The 18,519-nt window shown below is 35.2% G+C and overlaps 1 protein-coding gene across 1 annotated transcript; it reads left to right on the top strand.

The window, feature by feature from the left end:
- Positions 1-912: 912 nt before the first annotated feature.
- Positions 913-7,294, top strand: LOC126712116 (lysine histidine transporter-like 8). The gene is made up of 5 exons (XM_050411327.1): positions 913-1,505; positions 4,219-4,352; positions 5,066-5,493; positions 5,619-5,750; positions 6,624-7,294. The coding sequence occupies exons 1-5, from the start codon at positions 1,120-1,122 to the stop codon at positions 7,110-7,112; spliced, it is 1,569 nt and encodes a 522-aa protein (XP_050267284.1). The 5' UTR covers positions 913-1,119; the 3' UTR covers positions 7,113-7,294.
- The last annotated feature ends 11,225 nt before the right edge of the window (positions 7,295-18,519 follow it).

Here is an 18,519-nt window from a genome sequence, read left to right on the forward strand (position 1 = left end):
ACCAACCCAACAACTCCGTTTGTTTCGATGGAAAACCTTGTGTAAAAACAGTTTTTCGTGTTTTCTAGTGTTTGGCATCATAAAAAAATATGAGTTAAAGGAAAACTATATTTAGTCAACATAAAAAGTATGACTTATTTTTAGACATTGTCTTCCATTAAATCTTTTTGGAAAATAACTTTATCTCATAGCAAGCTAAATAAGGGAAGTTAAGAAATTGTTTTTCAACTCATTTAAAATTGCTACCAAACATTGGAAAATGAGATAGTTTTATAGAAAATAATTTTTTAAAAATGACTCATTTTCTAGAAAACATCATTATAAAAACAAACAAAGCGTAAATACTTTTGGTCTTTTAAGTATTTAAGGTGATGTTTTAGTGCTTAAAAAACTTGAACTGATAGCTTTTAATCTTTAAAAAAAATTTAGATATATATATATATCTTTAAGGAATTTAGTTTTTAAGGGTTTTTCTAGCCTATGCTCTAAAGACATATATTAATAAATTATTTTATAAAATAATAACTAATTAATTTGACAATTATTTCAATTTTTCATAAAAATTTTCTTAATTTATTTTAGTTTCTAAGGATTAATATATGCTCTTAGGGTTAATATATGAGTTAGGGTTAATATATGAGTTTTACTAATAAAAAGTGAGTAACTTTTTAAATAATTTTTTTAATTTTTATAAAAAAGTTAAAAAAAAAATTGATTATTGATGTATATACTAAAAAAAAAAATTTTATTAACGTATATTAGTAAACTATTTTAGAATTTTTTTTTTATTGAAAAATGAAAAGAAAGAAAAAGAAAAACAAGAACAAAAACAGTAACAGTGTGCGATATTATTCTTTCTTGTACTCAATCTACTTTTTTTTTTTTTTTGAGAATAAGTACTCAATCTACTTGAGACACATAAAGATACACTTTGTTAACAAAGTTGTAAAAGAGTGAAGAAGAAGAGCTAGAGGGCACTATAGCGCTATAGATATATACCCCCCATTGGGTGAGCCAAAGACTCACAGTCACATTCACACACACACACAGAGCAACTTCCTCATTTTGTGGCTTTTCAAGCTTTTTTGCTCAGAGAGAGAGAGAGAGAGAATACTGAGAATGGAGGAGAGGCCAGAGACAGAGCTGATATCAATACCAGCAACACCAAGAGCTTCAACGCCGGAGATACAGACTCCGTCCGGTCAGAGGTCACCGAGGCCGGCGTCGAACAAGGAAGGGAAGTCGTCGACGGCATGGACTCCGTCGTCGTTTATATCGCCGAGGTTTCTGAGTCCGATAGGGACACCAATGAAGAGGGTGTTGATTAACATGAAGGGTTACTTGGAGGAAGTGGGTCACCTCACTAAGCTGAATCCTCAGGATGCTTGGCTTCCCATCACTGAGTCTCGTAATGGGAATGCTCACTATGCTGCGTTTCATAATCTCAATGCTGGTGTTGGCTTTCAGGCTCTGGTTTTGCCTGTTGCCTTTGCTTTTCTGGGCTGGTATGTTACTCTAATTATGCTTATTACTTACGGATACGGCTTCTGTCCAGTGCACCGGACTTATACACCGGACATCGGACACATGTTTAGTTTGGACACGTGTCTGAATCGTGTCCACCCATTAGTTACTTAGTTTGTCCTTCGTTTATTTTTTTCCGTTGAGTTAGGCATTTTGGAAGCTTTTTTTTTTTTTTTTTTTTTTTTACCTTAAAATTTTAATAGATTAAGGCCGTTTGGTTAATGAGTTTAAAAATTAAAAATTGTTATTTGAAAATATTTATGAAAATATGTGTAGATTAAAAAATGTGTAGAAATATGTGAAGTATTGTTTAAGTGAAAATTGTTGTTCGAAAACACAAACCAAACACCCCTAAAACATTAATTTACTTACTAGTTTCATGACAATTTTCACAATAAATTTGAAGGGGCTGATTATAAGCCGTGGAAAAAATATTGTAAGTTGGTTTGAAAATAACAAATAACTAATCTCGTATAAGACAATGAAAATAAGTGTGAAATTGGTTTAGTCCTAAAATAAACTCTAATAGAAAAAATCTAGGATGTGACGAGGTGCTAGGGTTTAATTCATCCGCGAGATTTCTGCGAGAACTTATGAGTAGGTAGAGAGTAAAATAGTACTAGTGGCTTACAATATTTTATTAACAAGTGTGAACTTTTAAACATATGATAAAATTTATTACGTCAATATGCAGTCATCTCCCTAGGGCCTATATTAGTGTGTATGCGCTTCACATTACACAATGGAGAGATTTGAGGATATACATTAGATACACGAGACATTGATATGACATCAATCACATCTATTGTTTTATTGTAATAATATTGATAATAAATATTTTAAGCATTTTTTGTTTTTCTTATGAAATTCCAGTTCTGATAATTGAATTTATTTTCAGTTTTCTTTTACAATATTATTACAATTTCCAATTCACATATTTATTGCTATTTCTCTGTTTCCTAGTCTTCTTCTACTAGTCACCTTTTTCTCAAAACGGCTCTCTTTTGATTCCTTGCATATTTTTTTATTTCCTAAAGACTATGTCTGTACCTTACATACATCTTTTTTAGTATCAAACACACTATTTGCTTTACTTTAATTTGAATCTCTGTGTGTATGTGTTTGTCTGTCTGTGCTTTACACAAGAATTTAAGTAAAGTTTTAGAGTTTGTGGGTCTACCAAGCAAGCTCTTTGTCTTTTGGTTTACTTAAAGTTCATATGATATAATTAAACTTTACTTTTAATAGAAGATGAATGATCATGCATCCTTGAGGCAAGTCATTTCGTGCATTTATCTCTTGCTTTTTGACAAGTTAAATTTATTCTAGAGAGAAAAAGTAAATCCACAAATCATCAGGGGTCCACAAATCATTCTGTTACTCCTTTTTGAAATAATGACAGAGGGCCCTTTATACTTTGATTATAGCTTGCTTTACTTTTTCCCTGTCATAATATCCAGTTCTAATCACTGCAAATAGTAACTTATTGCAGCCTTTAATTAGTAGATATTTGTTTTCCCTTGATGTTAAGTATATTATATATTAATTAACAAAAAAAAAAGAATAATAAATTAATAATAGCATATTCAGTTCAATCTCCTATCTCTATTTCCTAACCAAGGTTGCTTTTTTATGCTCAACCTTAATGGGTTTGGAGCTTTGATTAAGTTGCATATGCTACAACAACAAAGCTTAGTACCAAAATTTTGGAATTAATTATGGTTCTTTAACAAACTAGTTAGGATTGGCCACATGTATTCTTTAATGAATACAACTTTGCAAATCACGGAACAACATAATTTTCTCTAATGAATGACTTTAATTTGAATAAAATTGCAGCGACAGCCGACTGTTGGCAACAAAAGCAGCATTTTCCTGAACCTTACTCGCAAAATAAAGCCTTTATGATTTAGGTTTTTTCAATTTGTGAATTGGTTGAAGCAGTTCTCATCTGCAGCACAATTAAACCCGCGAGATGCTAAAAACTTAAACAGCATAACTAGGATCCACATTTTAACAATTGAGTAGTAGTTACACAGAACAACTAGCCTCATGTTAATGACCATATAGCATAGAACTTTCCAGTCAAATATAATTTGTGGTCTAATTAGATAACATCTTACTTCGAACATAGGAGTTTGTTAAAAAGCTTCTTAATGGCCTTGTGAATTTGCCAGTCCTATTTTAGAAAGCCAAGGCTCCCCTGATTTGCATCCCTTGGCTGTATATACTTAGTTGCTCTATACTTTTTTATGTCTCTAGCTAGCTCCGAATGATTCACAAATTGAAGTGTCACCCCCCAATTTCACATTGCATTGTACTATTGCTGTAAATTAAAATGATGGAAAAATTTAGGTCCAGGAAGTTCAAATTCTCCTTCTTGTTGTTTGCCCATTTGGATATTTAGAAGAAAAACAAATGGATTTTCTTCTGATTTTGTGTAGTTATGGACTCTCTCTACATTGGTGAGGCAAATCTAGGTTGAAAACTTTCATATCTATTAGTCTCTTGATACTGGGAAAGGGAAGGATTACCAAGTGCCAAAGTATTCAAGGGAGGGGGAAAAACTAAATGGGAGAAAGAGAAAACAGCCTGCAGCTTGCTGCCTTATATCTGATTGGCTCTCGTAACAAATTTACAAACATTGTAAATTATATTAATTGATTTGGTTTTCAATCTTTACTGCTTCCACAGGAGTTGGGGAATACTTTCTTTAACCATTGCTTACTGTTGGCAACTCTATACTCTGTGGATTCTAGTTCAGCTACATGAGGCAGTTCCAGGAAAGAGGTACAACAGATATGTGGAGCTTGCAGAAGCAGCATTTGGTGAGAATGAGTTCCAACATAACTTTTGGCTTTTAAATTTTTCTGAGCACCAAAAATTATGAATACTTCCTCTCCTACCTCAAAGCTGGTTATCGTATTCTACTTCTGAGTTGACAAACACACAAATGAATATAACGGCTGAGTACTTATTAAACAGTGCCTGATTGTTTGCATGTATACTTGCACTGACTTGCATGGATGATATTAATTACCACATTCATCACATAAACTCAGTCTCAGATGAGTAAAAAATACATGATATTGCCCGTTTTGATTGATGATCACTGCATATATGATAAATGGTCAATTATGAAATGTACTGTCATATGAAAGGATATTGGTTATCCCATCCCATTGTCCTTTTTTTTCCCAAACTTGGTACTCACAACAATTAATGCTCTCAAACTGCTGGTTGATCTATACTTCTGAAGTAATCTTGATTGCTGCTATGCTGCACAACTTTGAGTTTGTAAGAAGTAATCAAGCAGAAAAGGATTTGATGTTGCCCTTTACTGATTTTTCCCCCTAAGGATTTGTATATACTTCTGGAGATATGATCTTATTGTTCTTAGAATAATGGTTAAATGATTAAATTCATCCTTACCTAATAGTTTATGCTTTTGGGATAATCGGTAATTATCATTGGTATCATAGAAAGTGTTCCTAACAATTGGCAATTTAACAATCTACTGCTGATATTGTTCCTTGTGCAGGGGAAAGATTGGGTATCTGGCTATCCCTCTTCCCAACTGTTTACTTGTCAGCGGGAACTGCAACAGCTTTGATTCTTATAGGAGGGGAGACCATGAAACTGTTTTTCCAGATTGTTTGTGGGCCCCTTTGTTCATCGAATCCCCTTACAACAGTAGAGTGGTATCTGGTGTTTACTTCTCTATGCATTGTTCTATCTCAGCTCCCAAACCTCAATTCTATTGCTGGACTTTCCCTCGTAGGGGCTGTGACAGCCATCACTTATTCCACCATGGTGTGGGTTCTCTCTGTAAGCCAACAAAGGCCACCCACAATATCTTATGAACCCCTTCCAATGCCGTCCTTTGCTGCTTCTGTCTTCTCTGTAATGAACGCACTTGGGATTGTTGCCTTTGCTTTCAGAGGCCACAATTTAGTTCTAGAGATTCAGGTATGCACTCTGAGTCCTGAAAGGATATAAATTCATTTTTTTACTTCAGAAACAATATCCAAAATCATCATTTCTTGAAGATGTGTACCTAGGTCATCTAATGGAGTGTATTTGGCTTTTTTCAGGCAACAATGCCATCAACATTTAAGCACCCAGCTCATGTGCCAATGTGGAGAGGAGCTAAAGTTGCCTATTTCTTTATTGCAATGTGTGTTTTCCCTATCGCAATTGGAGGTTTTTGGGCTTATGGAAACCTTGTAAGTGTACCAACTGCACCACTCTTTATTCTTATCAAATCATAAAGCATGATGATTTAAAAGAATCAAAAGCTAAGTTCTTAGCAGCTGTGCATAAAGGAAACAATTTAGTGGCTGAAATCCCAATGGAAACAGCTTTGGACACTTGGTGTAAATCCATTACATCATTGACATTTCCTGGCATCCATCTTTTATCATCATTTATATCAAAGAACCTGGGTTTGGAATTGGATTTACTTGTATTCAAAATTCTCAAATGGTTAGTGGTAGGGTTCCAAACCTTCTTGCGACCAAATAATTGTTTTCTTGCACTTTTATTTATTTATAAATGTTCCATATTATTTTCGGGAACCAGATATAGGCTGTGGAGGAGTTTGTCATTGGCAGAATATACTTCTTGTTTCAACAATATACTTTGTAGTCTTCAGAATGTTGGTGAAGAAGTTTCTTGATGACTCGAAGGAGTAATCACCCAGCAGGATGAAACCCTCACTGTCCAGTATTCTGTTTTTGTTCCTTCACTTGCTTGGCCTCCATTGTGGAACATTGTTCTTTGCTCCTTTTTTTTTTTTACTATATTTGACAACTTCTAGTTAACATGATACTTGTATGTTTGTGCTTACATAGTCTCAAATTGAGAAAAAAATTGATGACATCATAGTAATGATTAAAAAGCTAATTCATCAGAATATTGATCAATGCTTTATCCAAGATAGTTCCCCACTTTTCCTTCCTATATAATTATGGTCATGTTGACATTAATTAATGCCACCAAATATATTAGGCTTTTAACATCTTTTCCGAATAATTTACATGAGTGTTCCATAATGCAAACCGGTTGACTGAACTCAATGCTTCTGTTTCTTGTCACAGATGCCTTCATCAGGGATTCTTAATGCCTTGTATGGATTTCACAGTCATGATATTCCGAGAGGACTTCTTGCAATCACTTTTCTGCTAGTTGTGTTCAACTGTTTGAGCAGTTTCCAGATATACTCCATGCCTGTTTTCGACAGTTTTGAGGCCAGCTACACGAGTCGTACCAATCGTCCTTGCTCAATCTGGGTCAGGTCTGGTTTCCGCGTATTTTATGGATTTGTCAACTTTTTCATAGGGGTGGCACTCCCTTTCCTCTCAAGTCTTGCTGGTCTGTTAGGAGGACTTACTCTTCCAGTCACATTTGCTTACCCTTGCTTCATGTGGGTTCTCATAAAAAAGCCTACAAAATACAGCTTCAATTGGTATTTCAATTGGATCCTTGGTTGGTTGGGGATTGCTTTTAGTGTGGCCTTTTCCATTGGAGGTATTTGGAGCATGGTAAACAATGGACTCAAGTTAAAGTTCTTCAAGCCGCCCAACTGAGTTGTAGGCGAAGAGTAGTTAAATAGTGAATCTGAGTTCTGCATAATGAATGTTGGAATTGTATTATGATGTTTTATATACACCAATGTAAGAACCTAAGCGCTAATAGTAAACTGTTGTAATGATGAATTCATTCTCAACTTCCTATATATAATATGGTCTTAATGCGGAATTTAGTTCCTCGCCCAGCTGTCTTGGCCCCATGTTGCAATGATGAAGAATGTGAGGGATCAATGATTCAATGTATATACACTGCAGGTTTTTATCAAAGGGGGGCAGTTTAGGTCCAGTGCATTGGACCCGTTGGAATGGTGACATGTGTCCATTTTTGGACACTTGTCATAATCCCAACGGGTCCAGTGTTACTAGATACTAGACCTAATCCAAACCCTTATCAAAGATATGTAGACTAACTCAAATTCATAGGTAGGACAAGACCAAGTTGACCAAGTTACACATTATGCAACTCTTTATGAATATCACACTAGTCAACACATGTTTAAATGTTATTTACTATTCTAACAAACTTGAAATTTAAATTTTTTTATAAATAAGATTTTTTTTTTTTTTTTTTTTTTGGAGAAGCATTTTTATAAATAAGATGGATATTCATTTATGATAATCTTGAAATTTTCTGTAAGTATTGGGAGTACAATTCTAAAATGTAATCAAGCGGGGGATTTGTCTACATTTAATATATAAATTTTTTTAAAAAGCTTATAAAAAGAAAAATGCATTGTTTAACAGGTGCCCTTAGAAACTTATTAAGGAGGCTTCTAAGGGGTGGCTTCAAAAGGATATCACTTACATTGAAAGTGGCTTGACTTAGTTTCAACTTTCAACTAGACTTTTAAGATGAAAGTGACTTGACTCAGACTATAAGGGTGTGTTTGGATAGAACTTATTTTACTGAAACTGAAAACTGAAAACACTGTAGCAAAATAATTTTTAAATGTGTGAGTAGTGCTGTGGGACCCATTTTTAATGAAAAAATTGATAAAAAATGAAATTTGTGGGTCCGTGAACAGTGCATATTTGCACTGTTCACTGCAGAAAGTCAACATTTGCGGTTACTGTTCATTGAACAGTAACCGCAACACTCCAAAACGCGTGAAAACCAAAAAAAAAAGGGAACAAAACGCAGCTCCAAACGCAGAAGTTAAATACAAACACACACTAAATATGGTTCAACTGCATTATTAAATTCTATATTAACGGATGTTTAAGAGTATATTTAAATATGAAGAAAAAATTATTAAGTGGTGTAATATTTTACCAAAAGGTTATAAAATGTGCAACTTCTAGCCTTCTAGGTGTAACTTGACACACTCTTTTTTTTTTTTTTAATTAATAATAATAATTTTATTAAGTGGTGCATATTGTATCACTTTGAGTTCCACTTATCCAAAAAAAAAAAAAAAAATCACCTTGAGCTCCTTTGTGCTTGTGCCTAGAGGTGGGAATGGAATGCTCAACTTTCTGCCTTCTAGATGTAGCTTTGTGTAAGCATTTGGGATGAAATTAGAATTTGTATAAAAACCAAGTCAAGCTAATTTGTCATTATCCTTTAGAACAACTGTTGAAGTGTTGAACCTAAATGCTTCATTGTGTTTGGAATAATCAACGTCTTCGCAGAGACTGTCAGGGCCATCCATCAGAGAAATTGGGCTTTTGACAAAATGTGAGCTAGCTAGTATGAAATCTAGGTGGGGTCTGGTGTAAACTGTCCAGCAAATAACGAAAGAACATTATCATATATATCAATATATCTGTGTGGTTAATTACCACTGCAAGCCCAAAAACTCTTACAATGTCCGTACCACAGTGAGAGGCCCAATAAGTCAAAGAGAGTGTGCGAAGAAAAGAGACAAAAAAACTATTAGGATTCACACTGCGTGGTTGGTCCAACAAGAAGATGTGGACCAAAACTATCATGTGAAAATGAGAATTTGGGGTTCTGTAAGAAAGTAAAGACGAAGGAAGGAGAAGAAGTGTGAACACAGAGAGAGAAATTGAGAGAGAAAAGATGAAGAACTTTCTCTTATTGATACAATGAATGAATCTGTACAGAATTAGAGCTTTATACAATTACATCTAAGCTAGGAACCTAAACCCCCAAAACAAAGCATAACTAATTAAATCAAATTATAAGGGAAGCAGTTACTACACGTGCAAAGATTAGTTATAACACGTGTGATACAACTGAATTAAATTAACACCTAGACTACTTGTAGTTTAGCTACTAAACTAATCCTCTTGCAGCTTCAGCTATCATTGTGTCATTTATCATTCTTCCCTTTCTTCCTATACTCTGTTCTCTGATCCTTGACAGTCTGATACTCCCCCTCAAGATGAAATTCAGTGTTGTGTATGTTCAATATACTCATCTTGGAAAGTAAGGACCTCAACTGTTGACTACTAAGTGCTTTGGTAAACAAGTCTACTAGCTATGTATGTGTAGGAGTAAAGAACAAACATATCACCTTTTCTGGCACCTTATCTCTAACCAAATGACAGTCTACTTCTATATGTTTTGTCCTTTCATGAAAGACAGGATTCTCACCAATATAAATTACTGCCTGATTGTCACAAAAAAGCATACCAGGTTGTGGGTGATGAACTTCTAAATCTTTTAATAGAGCTAGCAACCAAGTCATCTCACAAACAGTTAAAGCCATTGCTCTATACTTAGCTTCAGCTGAGGATCTAGAAACTATAGATTGTTTTTTAGACTTCCATGAAACCAATGAGTCTCCTAAGAACACACAAAACCTTGTAGTGGATCTTCTAGTGTCTACACAAGATGCTTAATCTGCATCTGTGTAAGCTTTCAAATGCAAGTATGATTTTGATGATAGGAGAATGCCTTGACCAGGACACCCTTTAATGTACTGCAATACTTTGTAGGCTGCATCAAGATGTGGTTTTCTAGGCTTAGCCATGAATTGACTTAGTTTGTGGACTGGATATGTAATATTTGGTCTTGTTATAGTCAGATATAGCAACCTTCCAACTAGCCTTCTATAAACACCAGGATCAAGCAATAAATCTCCTTGACACTTGCTTAATTTCAAGTTTTGTTCCATTGGCACTTTGCTAGGCTTACAACCTGTCATACCAGCATCTTTAAGAACCCCTAGTGCATACTTTCTTTGGTACAATGAAATCCCCTTTTCTGATCTAGCCACCTCAAGACCAAGAAAATATTTCAGATTACCAAGATCTTTCAACTTAAATTCATGATTCAAAGAACTCTTAAGGTCTTCAACTGCTTGAACATCTTTACTTGAAATAAGGATGTCATCAACATAAACTAGCAATGCTATAAAAGTCTGAATAAACTTCTTAGTGAACAAAAAGTAATCAGATTTTGACTGGTTGAATCCATACTTCAAAATGGTTGTGGAAAACTTGGAGTACCACTGCCTTGATGCCTGCTTGAGGCCATACAAAGATTTGTTAAGCTTGCAAACTAGGTTCTCTCCCTTGCTGTGAAAGCCTTGAGGCAATTGCATATACACCTTTTCATGAAGGTCACCATTGAAAAAGGCATTGTTCACATCAAGTTGAACCAAATGCCAACCTCTCACAGTAGAAATAGCAAGCAAAGTCTTGACAGTAGTCAATTTTGCAATAGGAGAAAAAGTGTCAGTGAAATCCAAGCCTACTTGTTGAGTGAAACCCTTGGCAACAAGCCTAGCCTTGTATCTGTCCAAGGAGCCATCAGCATTATATTTAACCCTATAAACCCATTATATTATGAAATTGCTTCCAAAGTAGCAATTTCAGATGCCATAGCATCTTGCCAGTTAGGATCTTGTATTGCCTCATGGTAAGATATAGGCTCAGGAATGGCAAAAATGAGAGAACAAAAATGGGCATAATTGGAAGACAATTTAGAGGAATCAAGGTAAGTGGATAAGGGATATTGTTTACCTGACCTGTTGGCAGGAAGAGAAGAAGTAAGTTTATCACTGACAATGGAGCTGCACTTATAATCCTACAAGTATGAAGGTGGTTTAGACAACTTGGAAGACTTCCTCAAAGGAGCAGGTGGTACAATATTGGAAGGAAGTTTAGGTGGGACAGATGGAGATGGATTGAGGGCTGTTGAATCTGCAGAATCCTCAACAGGTAACACATGATGTGAAGAATCATCTAAAGGATTAGCAGGACTAGAAGGAATATCAGGATTAGAAATACTATCAGGATTGTGAACTTGAGGAAGGGAAGCAGAAGAAGGGTTTGAAGTGGGAAAATCAAGCAAGGAAGCAGGTGGTTGAGCCACTGAATGGAAAGATGAGGTAAAGGTATGCTAGTGTGAGAGGCGAAAGAATGAGAAGGTGAAATAAAAGGAAACACAGTTTCAAGGAAATGAACATCCCTAGAGACAAAAATCTTTTTGGTAGTTAAATCAAGTAACTTGTAACCTTTAACACCAAAGTGGTAACCAAGAAAAACACAAGAAGAGGATCTTGGTTCAAATTTAGTCCTGTTATAAGGCAAAGTGGATGCAAAACAAAGGCAACCAAAGACTTTCAAATGAGCATAAGTAGGAGGTTTGCCATAGAGTTTTTCAAATGGAGTTTTATGGTTTAAGATCTTAGAAGGCAACCTATTAATAATGTGAACAGCAGTTTACACACATTCACCCAAATAAGAAATAGAAACATTAGATTGAAACTTCAATGCTCTTGCAATACTTAAAATGTGCTGATGTTTCCTCTCCACAACTGAGTTTTGGTATGGAGTGGCAACACATGAATGTTGGTGAATAATGACATGTTTAGCATAAAAATCTTTTAAGAATAATTCAGGAGCATTGTCAGTTCTAATGATCTTAATGTTGGTATGAAATTGTGGGTTAATCATGGTATAAAATGAAATCAACAAAGCTCTAGTATCAGATTTTGATTTCATGAGATAAACCCAAGTGGATCTTGTGGCATCATCCACAATGGTAAGGAAGTATCTAAAACTATCATGAGTGAACCTAGCAAATGGTCCCCAAACATCACAATGGATCAAATCAAAAGCATTATCTGAAACATGATTAAAAGAAGGAAATGAAAGTCGTTTCTGTTTTACAATTGGACAAAGAACACAATTTTTATTACTATGAAAAGAATGTACATTAGGAAGATAACTGTGTAAAATATGAAACTTATTATCAGAGACATGACCTAACCTCATATGCCAAAGATATGGCTTAGTAACACCAGGAGTTGACACAGAATTAACAAAAGATTGAAAAACAGACTCAAGAATTGAAGAAGCTTCTGAAACAGACTTGCAAGATGATGTAGTGTGCAGCAAATACAAATTGTCATGCAATTCACCCACTCCAATCGTTCTCCAACAAGTAAGGTCTTGTATGAAACATAAATCGAAGAGAAAAACAAGACAACATGATAGAGTTTTGGTTAATTGGCTGACTGATATCAGATTGAAAGTGAAAGAGGGAACACATAGTACATTTTCAAGAATCAAAGTTGAAGTAACTTGGATTGTACCTATATGTGTAACAATAACCTTTTCACCATTAGGCTATTGAACAAATGTTGAAATGGAACTAGTGATATGTGTAAACAAAGATAAAGAATGGACTATATGGTCTATAGCCCCAATGCCAAGAACTCATACATCATTACCATAAGCAACTTTATTAGCAGGATTAACAGCAAAAACTGAATGATACAAGTCTAAGGAAACAGAATCTAACCAAGCATTACACATATTACCTGAAAGGGCAGAATTGGCTGAGTGTAAGGCATCATTAGAACCACCAGATGTGGAAGCATGAGAGTTGAGCATTGAAATCAGTTGCTAATATTGCTCTGAAGCGAAAGGGAAGGAATTGACCTGCTAAACATCAGAAGTGCCTTGATCACCTTCAACCAGAACTTGATTGGCTATAGCCACTTTACCTTTCTGCTTGTAACCAGGAGGAAAACCTACTAGTTTGTAGCATTTCTCCATAACATGACCAACATTCCCATAATGACTACACACTAGTAGGGATGACAATTTTTACCTGACCCACGGGTACCCGGCCTGGCCTGACTCGACCCTAATGGGCCAAGTTTTACCCAGTCCGATTAGGAATAGGGTCGAGTATGGGTTTAAAAAAGAAACCTGAAGCGGGTCCGGGTTTTATCAAAAAAACCCGAGACCCGACCCGAAACCCGGTTAGTTTAAAAACCCGGTACCCTTATCTGGTAATCCCTTATTTCTTCAGCCTCCCTCAACTCAGTCGGTCAGTCCGACACTCCCTCTCCCTTAGTCCGACACTCCCTCTCCTTCAGCTCAGTTCGACACTCCCTCACTTCGACCGACACTCCCTCACTCCCTCACTCCGACACTCCCTCATTTTGCTCTGTTATGATCTCAGTCTGACCCATCTGGTTTGTGCTCTCACCATTTTCTTCTTTCATTTTCCTTTTGTTGTTGTTATTGTTTTTGTTGCTTTCTGGGTCTCTTATTTTATGTAAATTCATAGGTTAACTGTACAGAAATTGGATGCTTTGTTTTGTACCAGTGGGGTCATAGATTGATTAATTGATTGGGTTTTTTTTAGGTGTATTGGTTGTATCACTGTAGATTCTAGTTTGTTTGTGGTCATTGAAATTTAAGATTGATTCTTGTTATCCTGGGGTTTAGTTAAGGACTATGTTGAAATTTCTTTTTTGGGTCTTCTTTGATGTTTCAGTTTGGTTTATAATTTTGTAGGCTTAATATGTTATTTTTTATTTGTTTATTAGTTCAATATATATGCTTTTGCATGTTTTATGGTATTTAAAAAAATTTTCTTTTAGGAAAAATGATTCCTTTAGGAAAATTTGGGAGTGTGAGGTGCATGTGAATAAACATGGAATAGAGTATATACCTGTTTCTTAATGCATATAATTTTCAAGGAAACAACCTACAACCTTAAATTATTTTTGATCATTACGCTTGTTTGATGTGATAACTTTGGTGTCTTCTTCATTGGCATATAAGTTGGGTGATCCCTGCATGTCAGATCCAATTTGTTTGAGCACTTTATATATATTTAAAACAAAAAACATTTGGAATGACTGAGGAAAGAGGAAATATTAGATTGAAGTGCTGTGTTGCTTCTAATGAGGGCCAGGACCCTCCATATATATATATATGGAGATTTTGTTTGTTTGGTAATTAGGATTGGATTTGATGATAAGTAATACATTGGGGATGTTGAAATCAGTGAAACTAAGTGTGAAATATGGTAGTGAATTTTTGTACACATATCTTTCACCTGATTCAAGTCTCAAAGCATTCTGTTCCCCTATTCTTTCCCTCATTTCTGCATAGTTTGTTTAATGGAAGAAATTGTTTGTTTTTTGTGTTTGTTGGGAATGCAGATCCTAAAACGGAGATGGAAGACACAAACACAGACACAAACAAATCTAGTTCTTCCTCGCCAAGTGGCTCTCCCTTGAGAACCGGACGTTGTCCCTTGCCAACTATGCGGTCTCCTTTGCCATTTTCACGATCACCCTCGCCATTGTCGCCTGGCAGCTCACCCTCAGGATCACCATTAAACAACGAGTAAGTGTTTGAATTTGTAGTTAATCATGTTTAATTATGATTGCGTTGATAGAATTTTTGAATCTATGTAATTATGAATTTGTGCCTATTAATCAATGAGTATGTGTAATAATAAATTTTTGATAATTTGTTTTTATTCTAACTCCCAAACTTCTGAACCAATTAGGAATTCGAAATCCCCGACGGTGGACTTAGTGGGAGAAGACTCAGAGGTAGAGGAACAAGAAGGGACAGAGGGAGAGCAAGAGCCTACAAATGAGGACTTGGATATAAGTAAAAAAAGAAAGACTACCTCAAGAAAGTTGATTGAAAAGTTAAAGCCCAATGCCATCATTGTAACAAACTTTACTTGGGTGAGTCTAGCCAAGGTACAACTCATTTGCGTAATCATTTAGCAAGATGTCCATGAAAGTTTAAAGATATAAGGGATATGTGACAACAAATCTTAATTAAATAACAAAATAAGGTGGATGGAACTATGAGTTTGAATACTTACCAATTTGATCAAGTTAGAGTGAGGAATAAGCTTGCTTGTATGGTCATCCTACATGAATATCCCCTTTCAATGGTTGACCATATTGGGTTTAAAGAATTTGTGGTTGATCTTCAACCTATGTTTAATTTGTCACAAGAAATATTTTGAAGAGTGACATTCTTAAAATCTATGATAATGAGAGGGAGAAAGTTTTGAAGATGACGGACAAGAATGGAAGTAGGATGGCAATTACAACTGATATATGGACTTCAAGTAACAAAAAGAGACGGTTTATGGTCATTACCACTCATTTTATTGATCATACTTGGACGTTGCAAAACCGAGTTTTAAGGTAATTTTTTTATCTATAAATTGAATGTTAAAGACTTTACATTTAGAATGTTTATTGAGTTATGTTATAATTATTCATATTATTTTTCTAAGTTTGTTTATGTTCCTTCTCCACACACGAAAGATGTCTTTGCTGAAGTCTTTGTTGATTGTTTTTTAGAGTGGAATATTGATAGGAAGTTGTCCACAATAACTGTTGATAATTGTAGTACTAATGATGCAATGATAAGACTTATCTTGAATAAGCTTGATACTAGTTCTCTTATGTTGGGTGGGTCTATGTTGCATATGAGGTGTGCTGCACATATTTTGAATTTGATTGTTCAAGATGGGTTGTCTCTTATTGGTGATGGTATTGAAAGGATTCGTGATAGTGTAATTTATTGGACTGGATCACAAAAAATGAGGCAGAAATTTGAAGAAAATGCACATCAATTGTGTGTTCAATGCACCAAAGAGTTAGTCTTAGATTGTAAAACTCGTTGGAATTCAACTTACTTAATGCTTTCTACTGCATTGATTTATAAAGATATTTTCTCACGTTTGACTAAACGTGAAATATCTTATACTTGTTTACCATATGATTATGATTGAGAGTTAGCCAAAGATATTTGTGGGAGGTTCGAGTTGTTTCATAGTGCGACTGAGTTTTTCTCTGGTCGTAAGTACCCTACAATTAATATGTATTTTACTTTGGTGTGTGAGTTGAAAATTGCATTGAATGAATGGAGTTTATCTTCAAATGAGATGATAAGTACGATGGCAGAAAGCATGCTTGCTAAATTTAATTCTTATTGGGCTAATGTTAGTGTTGTTATGGCTATTGCTGCTATCTTAGATCCAAGATATAAGATGAAGTTATTAGAGTTTTATTATCCTAACATTTATGGTGATAATTCTGATTTGGAGATTGAAAAAATTAAGAGTCTTTGTTATGATTTGCTTGATTAGTATGGAGATATAGATGAGTCCCCTGTAGATAATGAAGGAAGTTCTCGTATTCCTGCAAGTACTTCAAGCCCTGTGGCACAAATGAAGTTTAGGTTGAGTTGGGCCTGTCATCTTTTGATTTGTTTGTGAACAATAGTTCAAGTAGTTCAAAGAAACATGGGAGTGCTAGAATGGAATTTGATCATTTCATTGATGAGGGAGTGTTGAAGAGGAGTGAAGATTTTGATATTTTGGGATGGTGGAATAGTAATGGTCTCAAGTATCCTACTTTACAAAGGATTGCAAGAGATATTTTAGTCATTCCTGTCATAACTGTTGTTTCAGAATCTGCCTTTAGCACTAGTGGGAGACTTTTAAGTCCACACCGTAGTAGACTACATCCTAAGACTATAGAGGCAATGATGTGTGCTCAGAATTGGTTATGGAGTGAAATCAACGGTTAGCAATTGTCTAATTTTTATTTATAAAATCAAAATTGTATTTTTATATTTGCTAGTTACAATTTGATGAAGTTTATTCCATTTTTTAATTCATTGTTGTTGTAGGTTCTTCAACTATGTCTAGAGATTACTTCAATCAATTCTTGATGATGGGGAGCCTAATGAAGAGGATGGGAGTTGTGTCACAATTGTGGATGATTAGACATTTTGTATTAATTTAGTAGCCTTTGTTGGTTTGTGATTATTCTAAGCCTTTTTAGCCTTTTGTAATTTCTTAGCCTTTTTAATTTGTTGGTTTGTGGAGGATAAGACATTTTGTAATTTCTTAGCCTTTTTAATTTCTTAGACTTGTGGGATTTGTTTTGTAACTTTTTAATTTCTTGGACTTGTTGGACTTGTGATACTTAGTTCTTGGACTTGTTGGATTTATTTTATTTTTATGTTTAGCTGGTGATTTTAGTTATGATTTATTGATTTATAGATGTATAATTAACAGGTGATTTATTGATTTATGATTAACCTATGATTTTGATTGATTTGGCTGCATATGATTTGGATTGATTTGGCTGCCATATAACATGGCCCAAATGCCAAAAATCTTAATACAAAAAAATTTTAATGGGCTTGAATGGGCTGCCCAATAATGCCTTGAATGGGCTTGAATCTGGCAAAAAATCTTAATGGGCTTAAAATAAAATAAAAAAAAATTTGGTTGGGCTAGATTTGGGCCCAAGCGGCTAAACGGGGCCCAACAGGGCGGGTCTAGGCCCCGAAAAAAAAAAAAAAAAAAAAAAAAAAAAAAAAAAAAAAAAAAAAAAAAAAAAAAAAAAAAAAAAAAAAACGATTAATAATAGGGCCGAGTTCAAGTCACGGGTCTTGACTCGCAGGTCGGGTCCGGGTATGCAAAAACCCGACCCGTTTCCATTCCTACACACTAGCCTCCCTTTAGCATTGTTTCCTTTGACATTCTTGCTATTGTTCCCTAGAAATGGATTGCCTTGGTTGAATCCTTGATCCTTGACGGCAAGAGCAGTTGACTCAACTGAAGGAGCAACAGTAAAACCCAAACACCTTTGCATTTCCTCTTGAATCACTAAGGAAAATGCCTTATCAATGGAAGGACTAGGCTCAATCATGAGGATTTGTGTTCTGGCTTGAGAGTAAGAATCATTAAAGCCATTGAGGAATTGCATGAGAGAATCTTGATGCTAAAAGGCTGTGATTTTATCATTCACACCACAGGTGCACTTACCACATAAGCAACATGGTAAAGGCCTAAAATTCAATAATTAATCACAAGTAGCTTGAAGATTAGTGAAGAAGCTTGTTACTGTAGCAGCACATTGCATCATAGTTGAGATTTGCTTCTAAAGCTGAGAGATTCTTGGTCCATTGGCTTGAGAAAAACGTTTCTTAAGAGTATTCCATACCTCAAATGTTGTGTCTCTGTAGGTCACACTAGCAGTGAGGTGAGGAGACACTGAATTCAAGATCCAAGAAGAAATCATTGAATTGCACTTGGACCAAGCTTGCTTCTTGAGTGGTGTGACTGCCATTGAAGCATTGACAGAACCATGAACAAAGCCAAGCTTGCTTTTGGCATTCAAAGCCATTCTCATTG

The sequence above is a fragment of the Quercus robur genome, chromosome 2 (assembly GCF_932294415.1).
Source record: "Quercus robur chromosome 2, dhQueRobu3.1, whole genome shotgun sequence".
Lineage (NCBI taxonomy): Eukaryota > Viridiplantae > Streptophyta > Magnoliopsida > Fagales > Fagaceae > Quercus > Quercus robur.